Raw genomic sequence first — 24338 nt, forward strand, 5'->3', positions numbered from 1 at the left:
TGCCTGAGAAGGGGCACAGAATCTGTCTCTTTCTGGTGTCCTCTTGCCCACAGATACATGCCACACTTTCCAATATTAACTTTATCAGCCATAGGGTAATCTGTCATCTGCCTTTCTTTCTTAACCTTTTTCTCAAATGGTCTGAATTTGGGGAAGGAGAAAGGTGTAATGGATTGTTTCCCCTCCTCAAATCCTGAGGCTATGATAGGGTATTTTGTTTCTTGGCTAAAAAAGGAAATCAGGACAATTCGTCACTTCTCAGAGCATCTCACTGAGCTCAGTGGAAAAGAAAAATATCACCGATATGATTGTTATAATCTAAAAATACACTGTAGCTTGGAAATATAAATGTTCTCGATTTGAAGAAATGGATAACTATTTAATAATATACTAAGTGACTAATTAGAATAATGTGGGGAATTATTTCACCAGTGCTTGAAATGTCTTCAACCAGGACCTCTAGCTATGGGACTGTTTTAGTGTCATTAAGTTGCCATAGCTGTACTCAGTCCATTCCACTATGTCACAGAATGTTTATTTTCCACATTTCCAGCCCATTAACATCTCTAATACAACATGGACTCTTGCAACCACTCCTGGTCTCATAATTGGTGAATAATGTTTGTGAAACACTCCTGACATCTTTGTATTCAGGAAGCAGAGGAAAGACCTTCCTGGGAAGTAGATTTTAGGTCACGCAGGGCCAGTCTATAGCTATATAGGGATAAAGATATTTTGTATTTTCTTTGTGCCACAGAGGAATGAACCAATACCCTAAGCATGTTGGCATCTCTATTGTGGGAAATTTTAACCTGGAGAGAAGATTATAGGAAATATGGTAGGTGACTTCAAGTGTTTTAAAGAGGTTTGTGGAGAGTTTGTGTTCTAAAATGTTCCAGAAGGCAAAGTAAGAATAAATGGGTGGTAAGCACAAGCTGGAATACTTTAGTTTAATGAAAAAAGAACTTTCAAACAAACAATTACAGCTTTCCTGCCATGAAATAAGCACCTTCAGTAATAGTAAAACTGCCTTGGATCATCTCATGGTGATGTCATCCAAAGGATTTCAACTAAGACTGCAACATCAGACCCAGTCCACTTGAACTCAGAGAATCTATGATTCTGTAAAAGTTTTTCCCATAAGCAAAACACAAGGAAGTTTGAATTCCACTTTTGGAGGAGAAAAATTTAATATATTTTATCTTATTATACATTTCCCCTAAATTACAAAGTCAATAGCTGCAAATATATTCTGCTACAGAGCTTTCTGTAAGAAATATCTCTATAAGAAAATACATCTCATTAACATTTCCTGTAAATAAATTACTTCAAATAATAATTTTTGAAGGGATGTACATAAGGAAAAAAATGCAGAAACCAGATTGCTATATAAGAAATGTTTGACTAAAATGTTCCATTTTCATGTTGCCAAGCTTATAGAAACCTGCTTGTGTACAGACTTTGGTTCTTGGATAGATTAGCTAATAAGTTTTAACAGACATGTGGGGAAAATGTAAATCTTAATCATACTTGTAAATGTATGTGGGAAGCTGAAATTCTTAATAGACATGCAGGCTCAGGTTGAGTTTCTACTGGGAGAACTTGAATGTGAGACTGCAACTGGGATTTAAGTAAAAGAAAATTAAGGAGTGACTTAAGGTCTATAGAAGAAAAGGTCAAAAGTAACAACTATGAGATAACTTTTTTGCTTTATGCTCTAGACATAATATTTAGAACTGAGTAACGTAAAAAAGTAATAAAATGGATTCAAAGAATTTAGAACCTGTGGTTTCTATAGATTAGCAAAATGTACATTTTACAAGTTATTCCATTTATAGTTTTTTAATCTCAATGACTGCAGAAAACAGAAACTGTATCTTTGGCAAAGAAACAGCTGTTGCAGAGAGAGGCTGGTGCAGAAAAAATCAGATAGTGCCAGCCAGTTAGAAAGAAGCTTACCGAGGGTAATGGAAGCTTACCATCCTACCTGTCTTGGAGTCCGTTTAATGAGACCTCCTCATATTAAGATTATTTTAGGACCTCAAAAATAGAAAATAAATATTTTGAGGTCAAGTAGTTAACTTACGCTGAACTCATCTGCGTAGTAAATATTGTGATAGCAAATCCCATGGAAAACTTCCATTATAGGTTGTGCAGCCTTGGGCTTCAAATACGAAAAGTGAGTTTGTGCTTCAGACATACGATCTATGTGTTGCCAAAACCTGGACGCTTGACAACGTTTTCCCTATTTATTTCCTTGCTGTGCTTCAGTGCAGGACACATGTAGCTCGTCTCTTTTATCAGCTTTACCCTACTATACTGCAGAGTATGTAAAGAATAAATGTCCAATTCTATCAAAAATAGGGAATGCCGAAGCTTTAAAAAATGTGATCTAGTAACTTTTATTTTGGGCATCTTAAAACTTTTACAATCTGAAAATTCTGCTCGGTGCTATTCACAAATAACGTGTATAATATAGAGAATAAAATGGGTAGGAATCACATACAATCAAGAGAGATGCAATTTAGATCCTTTATAATCTGAATGGATTATTTTTGTCTTATTATACTGGTTCTTATTAATTATAAGTGAAATTAAAGTTTTGAAAAATGTAAATAAGCAGTCTGAGGAAAAATGAGTTTGTTTTTTTCTGAAGGACTAGACAAAAGACCTGTGATTATTTTGATATTATTTGGAAAATATCGACTGCTTTTTTTCTTATCTATCTATCTACGAAGGTCTTTAATTGAGTGGTAAGAAGTAGTGCTCCAAATTAAAAGGTGATTCTGTGTTGCAAATTAACTCTGCTCCACGCTTTCATTTCCTATTTAACAACCCCTCTTTTCATGTTTTAGAGTCTATTGTATGCCAGGATATATGGGGAGTATTTTGTTGTTAAAGTAAAGTATAACTTTAAAGAGAAATATGGCTTTCAGGTTATTTTTATAGGCAATCAATCAATCACCAATGTGAAGGAAACTGATCCTCTAGCACAACCTAAACTGCTGGAAAGTCACATGGTATTCGTCAGTAATTTCACTTTTTTTTTTTTTTTGAGTCATAGCATTTTCACAAATGTATACATTATTTACATAAACAAGGTGCATGGTGGAAACACACTGATTGTACCACACTTGTCACCCTTTCTAATCTGCTCCATTTTCTTTCTCTTTCTGTGATCTATCATCTTGTGACACTCCTCATTTTAGCCCTTCTGAAATCGCCATGCTATAATGTATTAAATACACAGATTCACAGTCTGCTAGTGATGCTTTTCCTCCCTCAGAGGTGGTCATATTTTCTGGCACACGTGGAGTCTGGCTTTGGAGGAGTAGGTGGCATCTTTCCATACTTTACAAGACAGGCCTTTTGCGCAGTCACACCGCTGGAAGATTTCCAGCCCGTGAGAGCCCTTCTTGCGCTGCTTGGTACAGACTTCTCCCTGATGGAGCACCGGTTTGCAGATTTTGGTCCAGAAGTGACGAGCACAGCAAAACCCTTCAGTGCAGTCTGATGATCGTAGACAGGGGTCTCCTTCATGCCCTACGGAGAGGATGACCAAAAGATTTTACCATGACACTTTAGAAAAAAATCTTCTCTTTACTTTGGCATGGTGTGCTTTTAGATATTTCTCTGTTCTTTTTTTGTTTACTAGGTGAGTGAAAATAAGTAAACAGAATTGCTTCCAAATTAATTAATTTGGTACCTTCTTGGAAAGAGTAAACAAACTCTGATTCAAGGAGAAGGCTGTAATTGTCTGGGACTCCTAAAGACCATGTATCAGTTAAAATCTAGCCAGGAACACAGAATCTCTGAGTATTCAAAAGAGAAGATATTTAATGCAGAGAACTGGTCACATAGGTAGTGAGTGGCAGGGCTAAGAAGTCCCAGAGGATGGTGAAGCAACACAACAGGAAGCCACTACCACATTTAGTCTGGAGGATCCAAAGGAGCCGGTGGTATCTGAGTGGGGCAAGGGCAGGAACTGGAATTCCAACAGGCCCACCTGGCAGGAGCTGAGGCCCCAAAGAGGTACAGCTCTGCCAGAAACACAACCTGAGGCAGAGAGAATCTGTTGGCTTTTCCCTTCCTCTACCTCTCAGTCTCACCACAGCCAAACCCACGTTGTCGGAAGCCATCTGACGGGGATCCCAGGAAATGAAATCTATAAAAAGCTGAGATACAGAGTGGAGCAGAGCAAGGGCAGATAGCCCCAGGGTCAACCAAGAACCCATCATAAAAATGACGTAGGAACACAAATCTGGGTATTTAATTCAGAAAAACAATCAAGTCAGCAAAGAACACCCACACGTCACAGCTGGGTTGATGTGTAATCTTTATAAAAAAGTACTAGTCAACAAGCTTCTTTGTGACCTGCCAGATTGTAAATACTTTAAACTTTTTAGGCCATGTGATCTGTGTCACAGCTCCTCATCCTGCTGTTGTATCATAAAAACCGCCACAGATAATGCCTAAGTGAATGGGCAAGTCTGTGTTACAATAAAAGATTATTTACAAAAATGGCGGCAGGACAGACTTGGCTCACAGGCCATAATGTGCCAAGTCTGTTCTAAAAGGTTAGCTGTCATCCCAGATGTCACCAGCTCCACTGTGTGATGTGGATGCAACTCACTAGCTGAGCTGTATAAGATTCATCACTGGCTGCCATCAGAAAACTCCACATATAATTAGATAAAAACAATAAATTTGAAACTGTACTGTGACATAGATATCTGTCAGAATAAAGAAGGATACTCACGTACTAACAAATGCATGTGAATTTGGTGGACTAGAAATAGGAGATGTGGGTAAAGCACTTAGGCCTTCAGGGAGTGTAGACAAGGGATAATTGAAGAGGAATTGTCAGTCTCTTTAGCCCTATTGATTTGACCATTAATATTCCAGGTTGGACTAATAGGTCAGATATTCTCTAGGATACTAGCTCTGCAGAAGGTGAAAATGTGGGGAAATGGTTTTGTGGTCAAGTAAGCCAGGGAAATACAATGTTTAAAAAAGTTAACCAGTTTTCCTCATTGCTGGAATTCAATATATCAATGTTTATTATAAAGTTCCAGAAATGGGGAGATATCTTATTACAAAACTCTTGAACACAGGGCTCTTTCATTCACAGAACGTCTTGAAAGAATAGTGCTCCACAGAATACACTTGCAAAAACTTCCTTTAAAAATATACGTATTTCAAAACAAAAAAATATAGGTATTTCTATTTTTCAAAATTTTACTATTAGTAACTGGGTTCAATAATTTCATACTTTTAAATTTTACTATTAGTGATTAGGCTTCCCAAATATTTTGACACAAGGAAGGGCATTTTATGGGCATATGTAATCTCAATTATTTTTGGTAAATTGGTTTATGCGCAGCATATTATCTGGTTGTTAAGTGAAATACAATTTTTGAATCTGCAAAGATGAGAAAAAGACTCTAAATCTTAGTGATTTAATCATATGGCAGCAACCATTTTCCCATTTATTTTTTGGAATGCTTTATGCTTGAATATGGAAGAGAAATGCTTGTATAAAAGATGTATTCTAAACATCCTGTAAAAAGGCAGGACTGTTTAGAAAATGGCATGGTTAATTAGGGGTACTGTAATTCTTGTAATATGTATTTTCTAACAATTTAAGATCTCTAAGAAACCTCTAGCATCCTCAAAATTAAGAATTAAGAAATTCAGTTAAAATCTTGCTATTAAAGTAACTTCCCAATATTTTTTTCAAATTGCACACAAAACCAATGGAATTAATTATCGATATTTTTCTTTTACTTCATTATAAAATAAGAAAAAGTAAACATAGAGCTACAGATATCCCTACCTTTTATATGTGACATCTTAGTGTGTGTTCTTCCTAGATTCTGCCATCCCAAGTCGTGGTTTGAGTAGTGACCGTGGTTTCCATCTCTGTGCCGAGTGCCGTCCAGAGCTGGGATGTGAGCAGTTAAGATGCTCTCAGTGACGGGGATACAGATGCCTGGAGATGGTCAGGTAATCAGTTAGACTTATTCAGTTCTCTAAAGTGTGATTCTTATCCAAGTATTCTCCCGATGTGAGGTATGAAGCCATTTATCTATCATCTATCTATTCATTTATTTACATATTTGTCCAGACTGAGAATTGAATAGTTTGGTCCTGAGCCAGGCTTTCTTGATTTGAATCTTGCCACCCTCAAGACCAAGTGACCTTGGGCAAACATAAGGATGAAAACAGAATTCATTTCACTAAATTACTGTGAATACATGTGAAGTGCTTAGAATAGTGACATAGTAAAGTATTAAATTATGATTGGCTCTTAATACCTTAAAATTGTCTAATCAGACATCTGATCAGAAAAAGATCAAGGTTCCTTTTTCAGTCAACAGTATAATCCTTGTCTACACTGTAAACGCCTCTAATGGTACGAGGTCTTCTTGCCTTCACCTCTTCTTGTCCAGGGCACTTCCAATTGGACTGTGCCCAGAGGTCAGGAGTAAGTATATGAGCCTGATTATGTTGTTTTGTATGACTGAGTGTATGTTTCTGATCACCTTCTGCAATTATTTAATGGTTTTACCATGTGTTGTTGGTGGTTCTTCATTTTATCATTAATGCTGAACTGTCTGCCTCTAAGCTCATTGAGATTGGGTGAAGGCCAGGGAATAGACTCCTGTGTCTCCTTTCGGAGGAACCAATCACTCCATCAGCATTTGTGCATGCCACGGGGTAGGGCCTTCAAAAGAGGACACCTTGAGTATGAGAGTAAAAGTATGAAACTAGTATGGAAATGGAAAACAGATTCACAAGTGTATTGCTAAATCATAGCATGTTCCTTTCTTTGGTTCCTTTGCACATATTTGCTTAAGTGTTCAGTGGAATAGAACATCTAGCATTTTATGCAGCATTTCAATACGGCAAATCCTAGATCAGCATAGATTATAAATTATAGGAGATGATCAGAGCCCAGGAAAACTAAGATTTGAGAGGGAATCCAGGTAATCTTATACATATCTAAACCCTGATCCCATTCTTGCCTATTTTGAAAGGCTCCTTACATTTCAGGAGTCTGACTAAGGGGAAGGCAGCCTAACTTGGTAGCCAGGCCTCCTACATGAAAGGAAAGAGGCCCTTCAACACTGAGCGAGACCTTTACCATTATTGCAGCGGGTGCCAGGACAACACATGCCATCTCTATGGCAGCGCTTCTTTTTCCTTCGACACACCATGCAGGCCGAAGATCCTTGGTGGGGACTGTGGCAGTATCTCCCAACTTCACATTCCTTATCACTGCTACAAGGGTAGGCCTGTCATGAAGTGGAACAACACCACCAAAAGCAAAGATTAGATCTTGTAACAAAAAGTTACTGCACCAAATCATGATGGAAAATCAATCACAATATATCCCTCCTCAAAGGAAATATACCATTGCAATAATGTGCTCAGCAGAGATACTACGTAGTAACAGTTACTTAATTGAGGACTTTATAAATATTTACTGTTGATGGTGATGAAGATAAAGTTGACACTATTCATATATTTTCATTGACACAAATTAGGGGTTAGGATTTAGACTTTATGTTGATTAGTAGAGCCCTAAAGGGTGACTCTGGGAGCTCAAAACCAGTTCTAAATGTTATATTGCCACTATTTAAGGTGTAAATGAAACAGCCTAGCCACTCCATTTTTTATCCACTAAACTAGGATGAGGAGAAGGTTAAATAAAGCAACAAAGGGCTGTGGTAGCAGCTAAAACACATCTCCTGCCCAATTATGGAACAGATAGAGGAGCAAAGAGGGGAGACGCTTCTAAGAAGAGTTGGAAGCAATGAACCTTGTGGCACAAAGAAATCAAGGAGCAGCATCTTCATTCCAAACTCAGTGGTGAGCAGCAGCAGAGCTCTGAGTGGTCAGAGACGCTGAACTCCAATTATTGATACAGCATCATGTTCTCAGGAAACAAGAAAGCAGGCTCTTAACATGCAAAAACAGCCCTATGGTTTACTGTACCTTCAACTTATACAGAAAGGACTTCTGTTCCTACGTTTCTCTACCAAGTTGTATGTTCAGAAGGCTACTTAAGCAGTGTCATATATTATCTCAAAAAAAAGGATATATATATATATATATATATATATATATATAAACAAACACTCCAGTTATATACTCCTTGTCTCTTGCAAGTTACTGGAACACTTAAAATGTCCCTGTTTTCAGAGACTGAGAGTTGAGAAACTGAAATATCACACCACACATCAAACTTACAGTACTCACATTTTGAGGCATGTTGATAGGGAAAATTATTTGTAAGTCCTTTTTTTTTTTTTTTTTTTTTGTAGTTCATTTTATTCCCTGCTTTTCAGAGTAATGCATTTTTTTAAAATTGAAAAATACAAAAATATAAAGAAGCTATGTAGTTGTTTTTAAGCAAGCATAAATGATATGACTATAAAACTATGGGATAAAATTTTTGTGACGCTAAACTAAGTAGTGTGGTTTGAGCGCTTCACTTTTGAAATGAGGCTTGATGACCTCACCCCTGCATGCATTGCTTATTCCTTCCCCCCCTCTCTCGTTCTCTCTCACTCTGTTCCGTCGCCTTTTCTCCCTGTGCCCTTCTCCTGCATACGTGTGTATGCATTCTGCCCCCTGTGTTTTCCATTTAGATCTGTTCATCTTAGAAAGAGGAAATAAATACGAAGTTGATATGTGACTCTGAAACCCTTACATTGTTGTTCTATGAAAAAAAATACACTTTTAGCATCATTACAATTTACTGTTTACCCTCAGAAGAGAATAGAAAATAGAAAAACCTCTAATTTCAAACTGAAAGTGCTTTTGAAAAATTGCACAGTGGCAATGTTTGACGCCCACATTATAACTGGAGCCAGATAAAGCTATACAATTAATTTGAATACTATTGTCCCATTTTATAACTCCATCATTAGACTTAAGAGAGACTCTGAATGAGGTTGAATTCAGAGCATTAGGCCATTTTCAAGAGTCTAAGACAGATGAAAACAAAACAAATGTCACTTCCCGACTTGCTACACTCTTTCCCCCCTGAGCGCTTTACTGCCTTCATATTTAAACCCATTAATTTTAACTGAAATACAATTCACGTGTTTCTGATTCATTTACATTTATTTCACCGAATTGTTTTGCAAGAAACATCTGATGTCTCACAAGTTTCTTTTCCTTCCTCAAAAATAGGACATGTTCTTTCAATGGAAGTAAACACATGCCACCTAAAACATCATGCGCAATTCAACTCAAACAATGACTCTTCAAGGGATTCTGAATATAGAATAATACTTGATTCCATTCCTAAAAAATAGCCTGTATGGTGGGAAGCAAGTTGTTTGCTAAAAGGAGCGGTTCACTTATGCAGAAAATTGTGGAAGGCACATCATAGTCTTCCCGTTCTCAGTTGGCGGGAAATGGAAAATATTGAAATGGAAAATACTTGAGATGGAAAATATTTGATGCTATTACAAAAAGTAATATGCACAGTAGTACTTTGTGAATGGGATCACAGTAAAATTCTCACCAATTTTTAGAGGGAAGAGAGAAAAAATATCAGTTACTTTTATTATGTTCCAATATATCTTTTAATTGGCTTGAAATATAAATGATATAGGCAGAAAAAGTATGCAGGATTCTTTTTTTAATTGAAGGTTATGGTTAATGTGAACTTGTCCTTGGAATGGAATCCCAGAAACATAATATTAAGAGGAGTGCTATGACAAAAAAAGTAAATTTTAATAACTGAAATGAAAGGTTATATTACACAGCTTCTAGTATGCTTATGGAACTCCTGGCTCCAAAAAACAGCCTTTATATATGAATAAAATCAAGAATGGATGAGAAAAATTGATTGAAACAAGTTTAGGGAAAGCAAGTGATATTTCAGAAACATCTGAAATCAGTGTTCCCTCAGGATGGATCTAGTCAGCCATAAAGTTTCCCTTGGTGTAACCATTAGCAAGAGAATACAGAACAGGAGAAAATGTGATTCTGACCCATTAATACCAATTCTCATGTTTTCAGCTTAATGCATTATTTTTTAGTAAAGAGTTTTCAACTCAAGTATGAGGCTCTGCAGCTTGCTATTGGGTTTTTCCTACGTTAACCCTTTTAACATGTCTGGAAATTGTATCATATTAGGCGAGGGAGGGAGATTGGGAGAGAGACAGAGACAGAGATAGAGACGGGAAAAAAGCACATAGTTAAAGTAGTTATGGAGAATCCTGAAGACGTGACCTGTGGCAATTAACAGCCCACTGAAGGGAATTATATACATTAATAAAAGTGTCATTAAGAAGCTTTCCCACGGAAAAATACTTTCCCTTTACTTTGGCCTCCAAAGGTCCCATTTAATGATGATTTTTACATTTGAGTACCTTAGTCTAAGTTTCCATTTAACAAAAATAATAATATGCTTCCCTGGTACTTATTTTATAAATGAATAAGACTGATTTTCTTAACCTGCTATGGAAATTATTTATTTATTAATAGTTAATTTTTATGGTTCTTCATTTACTTGAGTTTAGGAACAGTGACAGTCTGTCTGTGTGGAAGACTGGAAATCAAGTGAAAGAATTAGGGAGAGACTTTACACATGCCTATCCTGTACTAAAAGTTCCAAAACTGAATCAGAAATTTGGTTGCCTGAGCATCCAGGAATACTCGCCTTCATGCAGAATCATTCATGACTTAGCTTTAGTCATGCTGAGGGGATAAGTTCATCTGCGGTATCTAATAGTAGCAGATGACGGGCCGTAAATTAAGAAAACATGAGAGCTGTCCACGCTCAGGCCACAAAACAGAGACGTTTCGCCCAACCCCCTTTCTAGGCTACAAATACAGTGGTTCCCATAAATAGCAGTGCTAGTTATCATTACCACCATGACACGGACTAAAATAAGAGTGAACACATTGGACACAGCTTGAAAATAAGTCTGTCAGAAGTAAGCATTTCTTTTTTAGTATAAAGGATATTTTTGCTAATCTAGAACCTTCATTTATTACAGTTTTAACAATGAAGTGAAGAGAGGTTAAGTAACTTCTGCAGATAAATCACATGTGCTCAGCGGCAGAACACTTGGGGATCAGAGCCCTGCCCTGGCTTTTAGGCCTCACTGTAAGGTGTCGTGACTGAGGGCATTTAATAATGACTATTAATGCACACATAGAAAAGGTGTTTGAGTGGTGACCTATGTGCTGAATTTAGAGATCAGGAAAATAAACTTGGCCACTTCTCTTTCTAGAAGCCTCCAAATACCAACAGCATGTCCTGCTGCAGCTGTTGGAAAAAAACAGAATACTGGCGGAAAACACAAGACTGTAAACAACATCTTCTCATTCCATTTTTGTGACAACAGTTTTATGTCCACTTAAACTCAGTGTAATCAGAGTTATAAGCAAAATCCCATCATGCAAATAATGATAAATAATATTCTAGTGAACAAAATAAAATGTTACTGCATCTTATTTAAACTAATTGAGCCTTTTTTTTTTTTTTCAATTATTCTTAAAACTGCAGGGAGAAAAGGCCTGTTAAATCAAGACTTAGATTTAGGGCTGAATTTTTTCTTATTTTCCAATTACTGCCCATCCCTTAGAACCCCCCAGTGCAACAGTGAAGTGATTATGAAATGAGAAAAAGTGTTTCAGGTATCTCAGCAGCACTGACTATTCAATAGACCTTTGGCCACAGCTAAAACCTTAGTTTAACTCCCAAGCTTTCAAAACGATGACATGTTCCTGTTTAATGATGGGGGGAATGAAGAAGAGAGAAACAACATAAAGTGTTCATGTCGGCTACCCACCCATTTGGATTCTTGCAAGACTGTCTTAGTTTTGTTGTTGTTGTTGTTTTAATTGGGACAATCCTTTGTCCCCTGTAAGCACTGTTTGTAACCATCTCGGAAGTTTTCTGGAGCCAGAAAAACGTCATCAGCTGGGCAGGCAGAAGAAAGCCTGCAGGGGGACAACCCAGCTGTGGGAATGAAAAACATTTGAGGCAAGTGGATAGAGGGAGGTAGAAGCAAAGGGCTGGGGATTGGAACATGTCTGGGGTCTTAAAGAGAGCACAGCAAAAGGTTGGCAATTACATTTGGGAAACCAGATCACACTGGTGTCCTCTAGGTTCTTAAAGATTAATTTCCCTTGTCATGACATTCCACATGATAGATCTGTATTTCAGTGAGCATGCAAAATACGCTATCCTTTAAGGTGGTCATTTCAAACTCAAACCCTAACATTGCAACTGCAGGAGGTGCAGGGAAATATAACTCAATCTGGCTAATGTGCAGTTGTACACTTCATGCCAAAGGCTATGCAATTTGATCTTTTCCTTTGTCCACAATTACCTCTAGGGGATAGGGGTTTACTAGATGCATCTTTGAGGATTCCTGAACCTAAGGCCAGGAGAATTGAGCTATATTAAATTTGAGAGGAAATCTTCAGATATTTCATGGTGGTCTGGATCTGTGCCAGAGGTTCTTAGGGTGGCTGCTTGGGTATTCGTTCAGTGTTCAATAATTATTTATTCAGCTTTTATTTATTGAACACCAGCTATGATCCAGACACTAACAACTATGTTCTATGATCTACAAATGTTTTGCCTGCATTACCCCTAAACTAATTTTAAAAAACATGTATCATCGCATTTGACACGTAAAATGTTTCCGTATAAGTTTGTTTGTTTTATTAATATGATATATAACGTTACACATTTTATAAGGTGAAGTTCACAGTAATTTGTCATGATTCAATAAAATATTGATCAGCGCAGCCTGATCCTAAATGCATCCTGATCCTAAAATAAATCACAACATATTTACCAATAGATATTCTTCCTTGAACAAGTTAGTCTTAGAAGACATTCAGTTAAATTTTAAAACGCACAAGTCATAACAGCTATTTTGAATGTTCTATATCCAGAACTTTCCAACTGGGGCCAAGATTCACTTTTTAAAAATTAGTAATAAGAGAAGGATATTTGAAGTGATGAAAAGGAAAAACCTACAACCAAGAATATTCTATCCAGTAAGGCTCTCATTCAGATTCAATGAAGAAATCAAAAGCTTCACAGATAAGCAAAAGCTAAGAGAATTCAGCACCACCAAACCAGCTTTACAACAAATGCTAAAGAAACTTCTCTAGGTGGAAAAAAAAAAAAAAGACCACAACTAGAAACAAGAAAATCACAAATGGGAAAGCTCACCAGTAAAGGCAAACATACAGTAAAAGTAGGAAATCATCCACACACAAGTATGATATCAAAACCAGCAACCATGAGAAGAGGAGAGCACAAATGCAGGAAATGGGAAATGGATTTGAAATTAAGAGACCAGCAACTTAAAACAACCTCGTATATATATAGACTGCTATATCAAAACCTCATGGGAACTTCAAACCAAAAAATGACAACAGTTACACACACAAAAAAGAACAAGCACTCCAAACACAACACTGGAGATAGTCATCAAATCACAAGAGAACAAAAGAGGAAGGGAAGAAAAAAAGACCTACAAAAACAATCCAAAACAATTTTTAAAATGGCAATAAGAACATACATATTGATAATTACCTCAAATGTAAATGGATTAAATGCTCCAACCAAAAAACATAGACTGGCTGAGTGGATACAAAAACGAGACCTGTATATATGCTGTCTACAAGAGACCCATTTCAGATCTAGGGACACATACAGACTGAAAGTGAGGGGATGGAAAAAGGTATTCCATGCAAATGGAAATCAAAAGAAATCTGGAGTAGCAATACTCGTATCAGAAAAAATAGACTAAATTAAAGACTGTTACAAGAGACAAGGAAGGATACTACATAATGATCAAGGGATCAATCCAAGAACAAGATAAGAGAAGGAAATAAAGTGCCTTTGTACATTTAGGATGCCCTGATCAACCATTAAGAATATCTTTGTTGGGCTTCCCTGGTGGTGCAGTGGTTGAGAATCTGCCTGCCGATGCAGGGGACATGGGTTCGAGCCCTGGTCTGGGAGGATCCCACATGCTGCAGAGCAACTAGGCCCGTGAGCCACAACTACTGAGCCTGTGCGTCTGGAGCCTGTGCTCGGCAACAAGAGAGGCCCGCGCGCTGCGATGAAGAGTGGCCCCCACTTGCCGCAACTAGAGAAAGCCCTCGCACAGAAACAAAGACCCAACACAGCCAAAAATAAATATAAAAAATTAATTAATTAATTAATTAACTTAAAAAAAAAGAAGAATATCTTTGTTAAAACCAATATTCCAAATTCTATTTTAGTTTTTCATCCAAAAGTGGATTTTATACCTCTGGCTAATGCAATATATCAAGATTTGGAATGCGTGACGGTTTTGCTTTTTTTCCCACATAAAATAGCAAAAGACTTATTGTAAACACAGGCATATTCCAGACAATTCTAAGAAAAAGAACCATGGAAGTTGAGGATCTGGAAATTGATTCCCTAAAACAATTCATGCTGTGCACACCATGGAAAACCTTTGAATACCTTTTATACATATTCACTTCAAGGCTAAGTTTGTTAGACATTTGATTTTTGATATAAAAGTTCAAAATTGAGAGAATTTCTACTAATACTGCCTGGATTATAAATTAGGAATGATAGATTTCTGCCAGGGGTTCATTAACCTCCCCAATGTATTCAGAAAGCCTCATTTAAATCCTAAGAAACAATAATTCTGTGAAATAAAGGCAGGGTCCTCTCCAACTTTAGTTGCTTCACCCTGTTCTCTGTATGTCATTAAGCAGAAAAGAGATTCCAGGGAATTCTCTACTTTGAACATAGACCACCTTCTCAACTGTAACATGTCCATTACTGCTGTTGATCACGGGGTGAATGGGAAGAGGAACCCTTCCCATATGGTCTCAGCACCTAGAGAAATCTAAACAGTACATGGCTTTTTATTTTTGCTTGTTTTTGACCATTTCCCCCTCATTTGGAATATATAGGACAGAACACTTCTATCCCATGTTCAAAAAGCATTTCCAGAGTGCTCTGGCAGCAGTGGTTGGAGCCCTTTATACTCCGCATATAATTATGAAGCCCTTTATAATTCTGCAATTGGTTCAGTATAACTGTCCTAACCAAAACAGAGGAAGAAACTACACAATTTTACGTTTTCTTTTAAATCCAGAATTGAATGTCTATAATATAGAATTTTCATTGTAGCCTTACAAATTTGCTTGACCTCATGACCTGCAGCAAGGTAACATGGTAGGAAGAAATTTGGAGTTATATTGCAATCTGAATTATGCCTTCACAGTTAATTTGTTGTACGAGTTACTTAACTGAGTCTCCATTTCCTCCTTGATAAGATGGGTATAATACTACCTTCAGCAGCATTTCCCTCCTTACCTAATCTTAAAAATCTCATGAGGTGTCTTTAAAAACTACTTATTCACAGGCCCCTCATAGAGACTAATTCTGTAGGCCTGGATGTGGTCCAGGGATCTATATTTTTTAATGAATCCTGTCCTGGTGATTATATGATAAGGTAAGATAGAGAAACACTGCTTTATAGAATTGTTGCAAAGATTAAAGATGCTCTTATACATTTATTATACAGACAGTGTCTGGTCTACATGAGATATGAACTCTGTAGTACTTCCCAGATAGACATGGGTCTAAGGGGGGGATTGGTTCCCTAACATCAATATGAGTCTAAGAGACTCACTGACAACAACTATTTCCAGGCAGGTTCATCTTCACTCCTAGTACTTAGCCACTGTGTTTAGGGGTGGGCTTGAGGATTTCTAAAACAAATAAAAAAGTAAAGTAACACATAACAAACACACCGGTGCACTTCGGGAGAAACACAGTGTGGATTCATAGCTGTCAACACACCCATTACTGCTGGCTTGTTTCATGTCCTCAGGTGGTGTACACCTGTGTCGTGTTGGCAATGCATAGCTTTGCAATTTTCTTTGCATCGTGTATCCTGTTGGTCTTTACAAAACAAGTACTCTTCCTCCCTGTATCAAGTATGATAAATAGAGGATGTATGATTTTATTATTTTCTATTCTTTGTATAGCATCAAATTTTCCTTTCCAATGAAAAGCACATTGAAAATTCAAATACTGATGTACAGGTAGATATGAAAACTTAACATACTTTCAAACTGCTGTTTAGAAGACCTTCTTTATGATTATAGAGTAGGTCAGTGTTGGTAAAGATTTCTGTGCCCAAACGTAAACACTTGTGAATTTGAAATGTTTCATGAGTTGGAGTAAGTTTTCACTTATAGTATCATGGGTTTAGAGATGAGAACATGAGAACCCCACGAAGATGTGTGTGGTGTGTGTGTGCGCGCGTGGAACACACCGACATGGAACCCACCGACACAGAGGCTCGACTGTACTAAGCCATTCCACCTAAGGGACTTGAGCATCCTTGAATTTTGGCAACAGTGGGGGTTCCTGGAACCAATTCCCTGTGGACACCGAGGGACAACTTTAATATTATGAGATTGAAAGTGAAATTTCTTATTACTTGCTAATTTTATGCCTCATGGTTTTCATATTAGGAAGGCTTGGAAGAACTTGGGTGTCCTGGAGACAGGGCTTCTTGCAAGTGTATCAAGAATACAGATTGAAGTTTCGTGATTAAAAATTCTCTTTTGTTTCATAAATGTCATCTTATTAGCAGAATAAGACCATCAATGCAACATTCAAATGATATATATATATACACACACACATATCAACAATCCATTGTTCCAACAGTTATTTAATTGAGCTAATGTTTATTGTTTTGGCTGATTTCATTTAGTATAAAATGTACAAACTTTATGCTTCTCTAATCTCATTTAATTCTCTTTTACTTCTTCTAAGAATTAGGCTAGACTAATAGACAAATGGCCTCTCACCATATTCTAATCTGATTTTTGAGGAAACAATTGATGGAAGCTGATAAAATTGAAAATATTGCTCTTTTATAGTTGGGAAGATGGAAAAAAGCACAGCAAAATATAGCCCTCAATATTCATTTGCAGTGAAAAAAACTCAATTTCTGTTTAAGAAAGAACTACTTTAAGCCCTGTGTAAATATTGCTTGAGAATATAAAATGTACCATTTAAATTTAGAGTCATAAATAAGAAAGCAGGCAGCATTTTATCCTCTAGGTGTGCTGGGAGGAGAAGCAAACGTTTGAGATGAAGCACAGTCCCAAAAGATCACCCAGAAGGTTGGAGCAAGAGGTTTACGCAATAGCAATAGTCACGGAGATTGAATCAAAACCTAAGAAACCTTTTGATTAAAAAAAGTAGGGCGGAGAGGTGGTTCACAGTTCTAACACAGAACTCTGCCTAAGTAACTCAATCTATTTCTGCCTTTGCCATTTGGAGGAAAATAAACAGTAAGTCGGTGAAGAGTCATGGACTAGAATCATTACGCTATTACACACTCCTGAGATACAGAGGGGCAAGAGGCAAGTTACATGTGCGACAGGAGGAGGCACTTCAACTCCTGAACTCTGGATGAGTTACTAAGAGAGAAGTTTGCGTAAGTTACTAAGCTTGTCTGTTACCAAGAGAAAGGAATAGGAGTTATCGCATATAATCAGTTATTTTACCATCCTTATTCTTTCCTATTTTCCAGTTTGATTCCTTCCCTAGGTATTTTAAGCTGATATTTATATAACCTGTAAAATAGGTAGGGACCTATGCTACATGCCTGTGTTTCATTTTTATTTACTTGGAATGTTCAGTTGATAAGGCAGATGTCACACAGGAGTTCTTCATGCAAAGAGCGCTCTAAGTACACCTGTGTTGTCATTTCCGGGTTCCAAAGATCAGGACAATGTTTGAGAGAGTTTGAATCAGTCTCAGAGTCTCTAACATAATCATAGGTTTAAAGCATCCAGGGGAATTATTGCCTGACTTCCTGACAGATGAAATTAAAATATCCAAGGCTACTCATTTATTTCAGGTATTCACAAGACGATTGGGTTGAAAAGCCCCAACCTGGAGAGTATTTTTATTTTTAGTGTCAGATAATAGCAATTATATGACCATATGTTGTTTATTAAAATAAAACATTTTTTCCAAAAAATAATCAATATCTTGATACACATGTGGTCTTACTTCTCAGCCTCCTGCCCCCATGAACAAATTTAAATTCTTATTGTGTAGAAGGAGGAAGGGACGGTCAGCACATAAGGACAAAGAAAATTTACTTCTAGTGAACAATATGGCATAGAGAAAGACATCACTCATTGGCTTATAATCTACTTCTATCAAAAAATTCTATTTAAATGCTTTGCTAGAGGATTGGAAAGGAAGGAAGTTATGAGCCAGATGACAGATACGTTGGTTTGTGCGACCTTGGTGTTCAAATCTCAGCCTCAGAAATGTGGTTCATTTAGGATGACATATTCAATGTGTTAATAATCTCAAAGAAAACACATAGAAGACATCGGTCCCCCACACCACCCACATCTCTGTATATCTGCTTGCTGTGGTGACCAGGACACTCTCAAAAGTGAGAGAGAGATCAGATGATTTGTTACTAGATGAAAAAAATGAAATCATGTCTCAGGGCTTAAGTCACTTCATCCCATTGGTCCTTCCAGACCCTGCAAAGAGTATGCTCCTCTGTATTTCTGCTACTCCTTTTCTTGGCCCTTGTTCATTCCTAAGGATCCCCAGATGTACTGGCACTGGACTCTTTTTAACACCTCTGTGTCTGGCCTCACATTCCAGCAGAATTTTCAGCAAATATGGGGCTTTAAAATGTGAGATGTGGGAGGGAGAGTAGGAAAGAGAAATAGAGTGCAGCTAAGAAAGCAAGGATCACCCCAGGGATTGGGGTAGATATGTCCTGCCTCAACACAACTCAAGTGCTATTTTGGTCAAAAGGAAGTCTAGGCAAACAAATCAAAAAAATTCATCAGCCAAGTTGTTAATAAAGGTTTTAATACAACTTTACTAGCGTCAATCTGAAATCCTATACTTTTTTCAAATTTTTTTCCCTCACATCCAGCAGTAAAGTGTTTCTGGAACTATGTTTGGGATGCTATCTGAAATCTATCCCATTTGTTTTTGTTTGTTTGTTTTAACCAAAGAAGGCAATTTTGTAGCAATAAAGATGAGCAGAAAATATTTTTGTTCTTAGCATGGCATATGACCCCTGTCTGCCCCCCCAGCCAGCACTGCATTATATATTCCAGTGATAGGGGCTGCTTGCACATCCCTCAGTCAGCCACACACCCTCATGTCTGTGGACCTGCAGACACTTTTCCTCTGCCACAAATACCTTTCCTCCATTCACTTCATCATCAGAATAATTCCAACTCATTCAGAGATTATATCAAATAACTTCACTTTTTGGAAACCTTCTGGGCTAGTTCCTCACTCCTAGCTGATTTGGATGTCCAATTTAACCTGCATTCTGCTAACACCTCATGCTTATTTGTCCCATGACACAGACCATGTTCTGTTAAATTCTTCCTCTGCCTTCTTTATACTCTTTGATTATGGAAATCATCTTTCATGTCGATATTCTCCAATGGTCACGTGGAATAAGTTAGCATTCCACATTTTGTCCAGTAATGAATTAATGAATGAGATATTGTTGCAACAGTGGTTTGAAATTTGTACCATCGATTTGATAAAAATGCTCATACAAGTACCCATCAGCAGATGGTAAAAAGAATGAACTTGAAAATCAAGAGATGATTTTGTATATATTTTGAAATAGATTTTAAAAAATCAACTAAGTCCTACATAAATCATTTGTAACCTGTAACTGTTTAACTTAGGACGCCATATGTGTTTAAAAAAAGAAAGAAAATTGATGGATGAGTAATTTTCCAACCAGCAACTTGGCTGCAAATATTTCATGTTGAGCCTCAGATTCACATTTTCAAGTGCTATCATCAGCTCCTTTACATTACATTCCTATAACTGATGATATTTTTCACATATAAATTATCTAAAGTGAAAAGTAGGCTCTTTATATCTAAGTGGTATTGATGGTCTCTGCCACAGCAATAATGCTGTCCTAGCAGCCATTCATAGTAATGACTCTGTGTTTCATCTCTTTCCTAATTGTCCTCAGGAAATTGTTTAAGCCTCTGGGTGGGTGGGAGCTATGACACTGGGTACTTCTGAGGATCAGATGAACCTGTTGACACTCCACCCTAAATACTTCTTTCTAAATTTTCTTTGCCTTTGTCTCTCAATATTTTTCTTATTGGAGGTCATATCTGATAGTGTTCCTAGTTAACCTCCACCACTATGAGATATTTTTGTAAAGAAGCAAAAAGGTGAGCAAATAATGATGGCTTCCTTTAAACATCCTAAAGGTATGTAGGTGGAATACTAAAGGGATTCAATTTCTTGATACACCTTAGTCACTGCAATATAACAACCAGCACAAAACAACTAATGCTTTCCAAATGCTCACCCCATGGAATGCCACCACCAAAACATTTATTTAATGTCTAACTTATTTATGATCTTAAACAAATTGAGTTAAACAAGGTTCTCACCGTGTTAAATTAGTTAAATCTCATTGGCATGTCAATTTTTACCCCAAAATGTGGACAGCATGTCTATGTTATGAACCAAATTCATTTCAAATCATGTCTACAATTCTTACACACACCTAACAACTCCCCTCATTATGCCCACACATCAGAATTTTGGGGACACCCATACGTTTTTCAGGCCCTGCTCCCAAGTTTAAGAACTTAGAGAAATTTGCAAAGAACTTATTCAGCTTAAACTAGATTCATATTTGGTATTTGTAGAAAGATTCTATGAGCCTATTGCGTGTGCAAAAAGGAAAAAAATAAGAACTCTACCTTCTAGGTCAAATTTCCTAAGTGAAATGTTTGTTACATGTTTTGAGTCCAAGCAGAGATGTCACTGTGTGTTTGTAAAGGTTAAGTCTTTATGAGACTCCTGTACAGTTTAGCTGCACAGTCTAGAGACTAGAGTGATTGGATTCCCTTGTTCTGTAGGAAAAGGAAAGACACAGCCACACCTGGGCACAGCAGGTAGCAGATAGGATGGATTACAGTCTGACTATAACATTTCCAGGGTTTAAATGAGATCACCAGAACTTTATTCACACAAACAAATCAAGTTGTTTCCACATTAACGTTGGATGAAGTGATTTTTATTACAAAACCCAGCACTCGCCAGGCTCTTTTCTGAGGGCGGATCAAAAGCATAAGGACCTGGTCATGTGCTGCTTTTCATCTCCTCTGCGTGAGCACAGCACTGACTAGCACACACTGATCAAATTCTGCCTACGATTTTAAACAGGACGCTTTGGAAAAGCCAAGAACGAGCTCTTGAAATAATACTGTTTATCCCATAGTAACGAGAATTGGAGCTGTACTTTTATAAATGGTACACTGAAAGCTGTTTACAACTTGCAAATGATGATTCCAAGAAACATCAGGATGCCTTTCTTATACTTAGACATTAATAAATAACAGCAAATTTGCTAAAAAGTCCAGTCCTGCTTTTTGGGAACCTTCCAAAAAGAAATCACAGTTCTTTAAAACACAGTTTCATAGAATGAATCAGTTAAAAGAGTAATCAGCCAGTTACTGATTATATAATAATAGTTATTATTAATATTTAACAGTAACTGTGCATAGAGCTATTTGTCTTCAAAGCAGTGAATTTCTTAAGTATTAACAAATTAACTCTCTCTGTCACAACTGCCAACGTGTTTGGAGAGCTCTACAGAGAAGTTCATTTAACATCTATGCGTCTTGTCCTCGTAATGTCTGCAGGAGGTCTTTCCATTGTTAGATAAACATGTTTGGATGTACAGAGATGGGGTAATAATACACACCCATGTCCTGCTGTCTGGCTGGTTCAATGCCAAGTTCTCAACCAATACCCAATCACAGGCAAAAAATGTATTTCCAGTGATAGAGCAGGATGGTTTTCACTGAGGACAGACTTTGCCGAAAATAACACAAAAATTGCCTGGGAATTTGGGTGCATAACCTGGGTGTGGTGAGGATGAGTTCAGTACTCTCCACATAACCTCAGCCCAGCCGTAGATCCTTAAATTCACCATCTCACCAGCCAAAAAGACTCCTCCTGCTAACAGATGCCACAGTTGCTAGAGCTTCTCTACAAACTGCACGTATTTTCATGAGACCCTGAAAATAACAGGCTCCTGGACACTACAGATATTTTGCAGATGTGCTTTTTACAAAATGATTTCACAATTTGCCTAAGCACTTTATCGATGTGTCACTTTACAGACAAAGACCAAGCACTGGTCTTCATTACAGATTACAAATTTCAATTGTAATCACTTTTCCTTGATAATTTCCAAAATTGTAAACATTCAAGAATTCTACTTATTGGATATTTAATGATATTAAGGAATTATTGTTAACTCTAAGTTTTGATAATATTAATAGTATTGCAGTTATTTTTCTAAAGTTCTTTTCTCTTAAAGAAACAACTCCTCAACAAAATACTACCAAACCAAATCCAACAATACATTGAAAGGATCATACACCATGATCAAGTGGGATTTATCCCAGGGATGCAAGGATTCTTTAATATCTGTAAACCAATCAGTGTGATACACCACATTAACAAACTGAAGAATAAAAACCATATGATCATCTCACTAGATGCAGAAAAAGCTTTTGACAAAATTCAACACCCATTTATGATAAAAGCTCTCCAGAAAGTGGGCATAAGAGGGAACCTACCTCAACATAATAAAGGCCATATATGACAAATCCACAGATGACATCATTCTCAATGATGAAAAGCTGAAAGCATTTCCTCTAAGATCAGGAATAAAACAAGGATATCCACTCTTGCCACTTTTCTCAAACATAGTTTTGGAAGTCCTAGCCACGGCAATCAGAGAAGAAAGAGAAATAAAAGGAATACAAATTGGAAAAGAAGAAGTAAAACTGTCACTGTTTGCAGATGGCATGATACTATACATAGAAAATCCTAAAGATGCCACCAGAAAACTGCTAGAGCTCATCAATTAATTCAGTAAAGTTGCAGGATACAAATTAATACACAGAAATCTGTTGCATTTGTATACACTAACAGTGAAAGATCAGAAAGAGAAATTGAGGAAACAGTCCCATTTACCATTGTATGAAAAAGAATAAAATACCTGGGAATAAACCTACCTAAGGAGGCAAAAGGCCTGTATTCTGAAAACTATAAGATGATGAAAGAAATTGAAGGTTTCACAAACAGATGCAAAGATATACCATGGTCTTGGATTGGAAGAATCAGTATTGTCAAAATGACTGAACTACCCAAGGCAATCTACAGATTCAGTGCAATCCCTATCAAGTTACCAATGGCATTTTTGACAGAACTAGAACAAAACATTTTAAAATTTGTATGGAAACATAAAAGACCCTGAATAGCCAAAGTAATCCTGAGAAAGAAAAACAGAATGGAGGAATCAGACTCCCTGACTTCAGGCTATACTACAAAGCTACAGTCATCAAAGCAGTATGGCACTGGCACAGAAACAGAAATAAAGATCAATGGAACAGGGTAGAAAGCCCTGAAATAAACCCACACACCTATGGTCAATTAATCTGTGAAAAAAGAGGCAAAAATATACAGTGGAGAAAAGACAGTCTCTTCAATAAGTGGTGCTGGGAAAACTGGACAGTTACATGTAAAAGAATGAAATTAGAACATTCTCTAACACCATACACAAAAATAAACTCAAAATGGATTAAAGACCTAAATATGAGGCTGGACACTATAAAACTCTTAGCGGAAAACTTAGGCTCAACACTCTTTGACACAAATCGCAGCAATATCATTTTGGATCCACCTCCTAGAGTAGTGAAGAGGAAAATAAAAATTAAAAAAATGAGACCTAATTAAACTTAAAAAGGCAAAGGAAACCATAAACAAAACAAAAAGACAACCCACAAAATGGAAGAAAATATTTGCAAACAAAGTGATAGACAAGGGATTAATCTCCAAAATATACTAAGAGCTCATGCAGCTCTATATCAAAAAAGCAAACAACCCAAGCAAAAAATGGGCAGAAAACCTAAATAGACATTTCTCCAAAGAAGACATACAGATGGCCAAAAGGCACATGAAAAGATGCTCAACATCACTAATTATTAGAGAAATGCAAATCAAAACTACAGTGAGATATCACCTCATACCAGTCAGAATGGTCATCATCAAAAAGGCTACAAACAATAAATGCTGGAGAGAGTGTGGAGAAATGGGACCCCCCCCCTACACTGTTGGTGGGAATGCAAATTGGTACAACCACTATGGAGAACAGTATGGAGGTTCCTTAAAAAGCTAAAAATAGAACTACCATATG

General features: G+C 37.1%; 1 protein-coding gene across 2 annotated transcripts in view; it reads right to left on the reverse strand.

Moving 5' to 3' along the window:
• Nucleotides 1-942: 942 nt before the first annotated feature.
• Nucleotides 943-24338, reverse strand: part of DKK2 (dickkopf WNT signaling pathway inhibitor 2) — a 107472-nt gene continuing 84076 nt past the window's right edge. For both annotated transcript variants that reach the window (XM_007190999.2, XM_057547421.1), the window contains exons 2-4: nucleotides 7148-7298; nucleotides 5837-5992; nucleotides 943-3543 (exon numbers count right to left, since the gene is read on the reverse strand). In XM_007190999.2, the coding sequence (XP_007191061.1) occupies nucleotides 3293-3543; nucleotides 5837-5992; nucleotides 7148-7298 (558 nt within the window). In that variant the 3' untranslated portion in view covers nucleotides 943-3292. The remainder of the gene's footprint in view (nucleotides 3544-5836; nucleotides 5993-7147; nucleotides 7299-24338) is intronic.

Source organism: Balaenoptera acutorostrata, chromosome 5, assembly GCF_949987535.1.
Source record: "Balaenoptera acutorostrata chromosome 5, mBalAcu1.1, whole genome shotgun sequence".
NCBI classification, from domain to species: Eukaryota; Metazoa; Chordata; class Mammalia; order Artiodactyla; family Balaenopteridae; genus Balaenoptera; species Balaenoptera acutorostrata.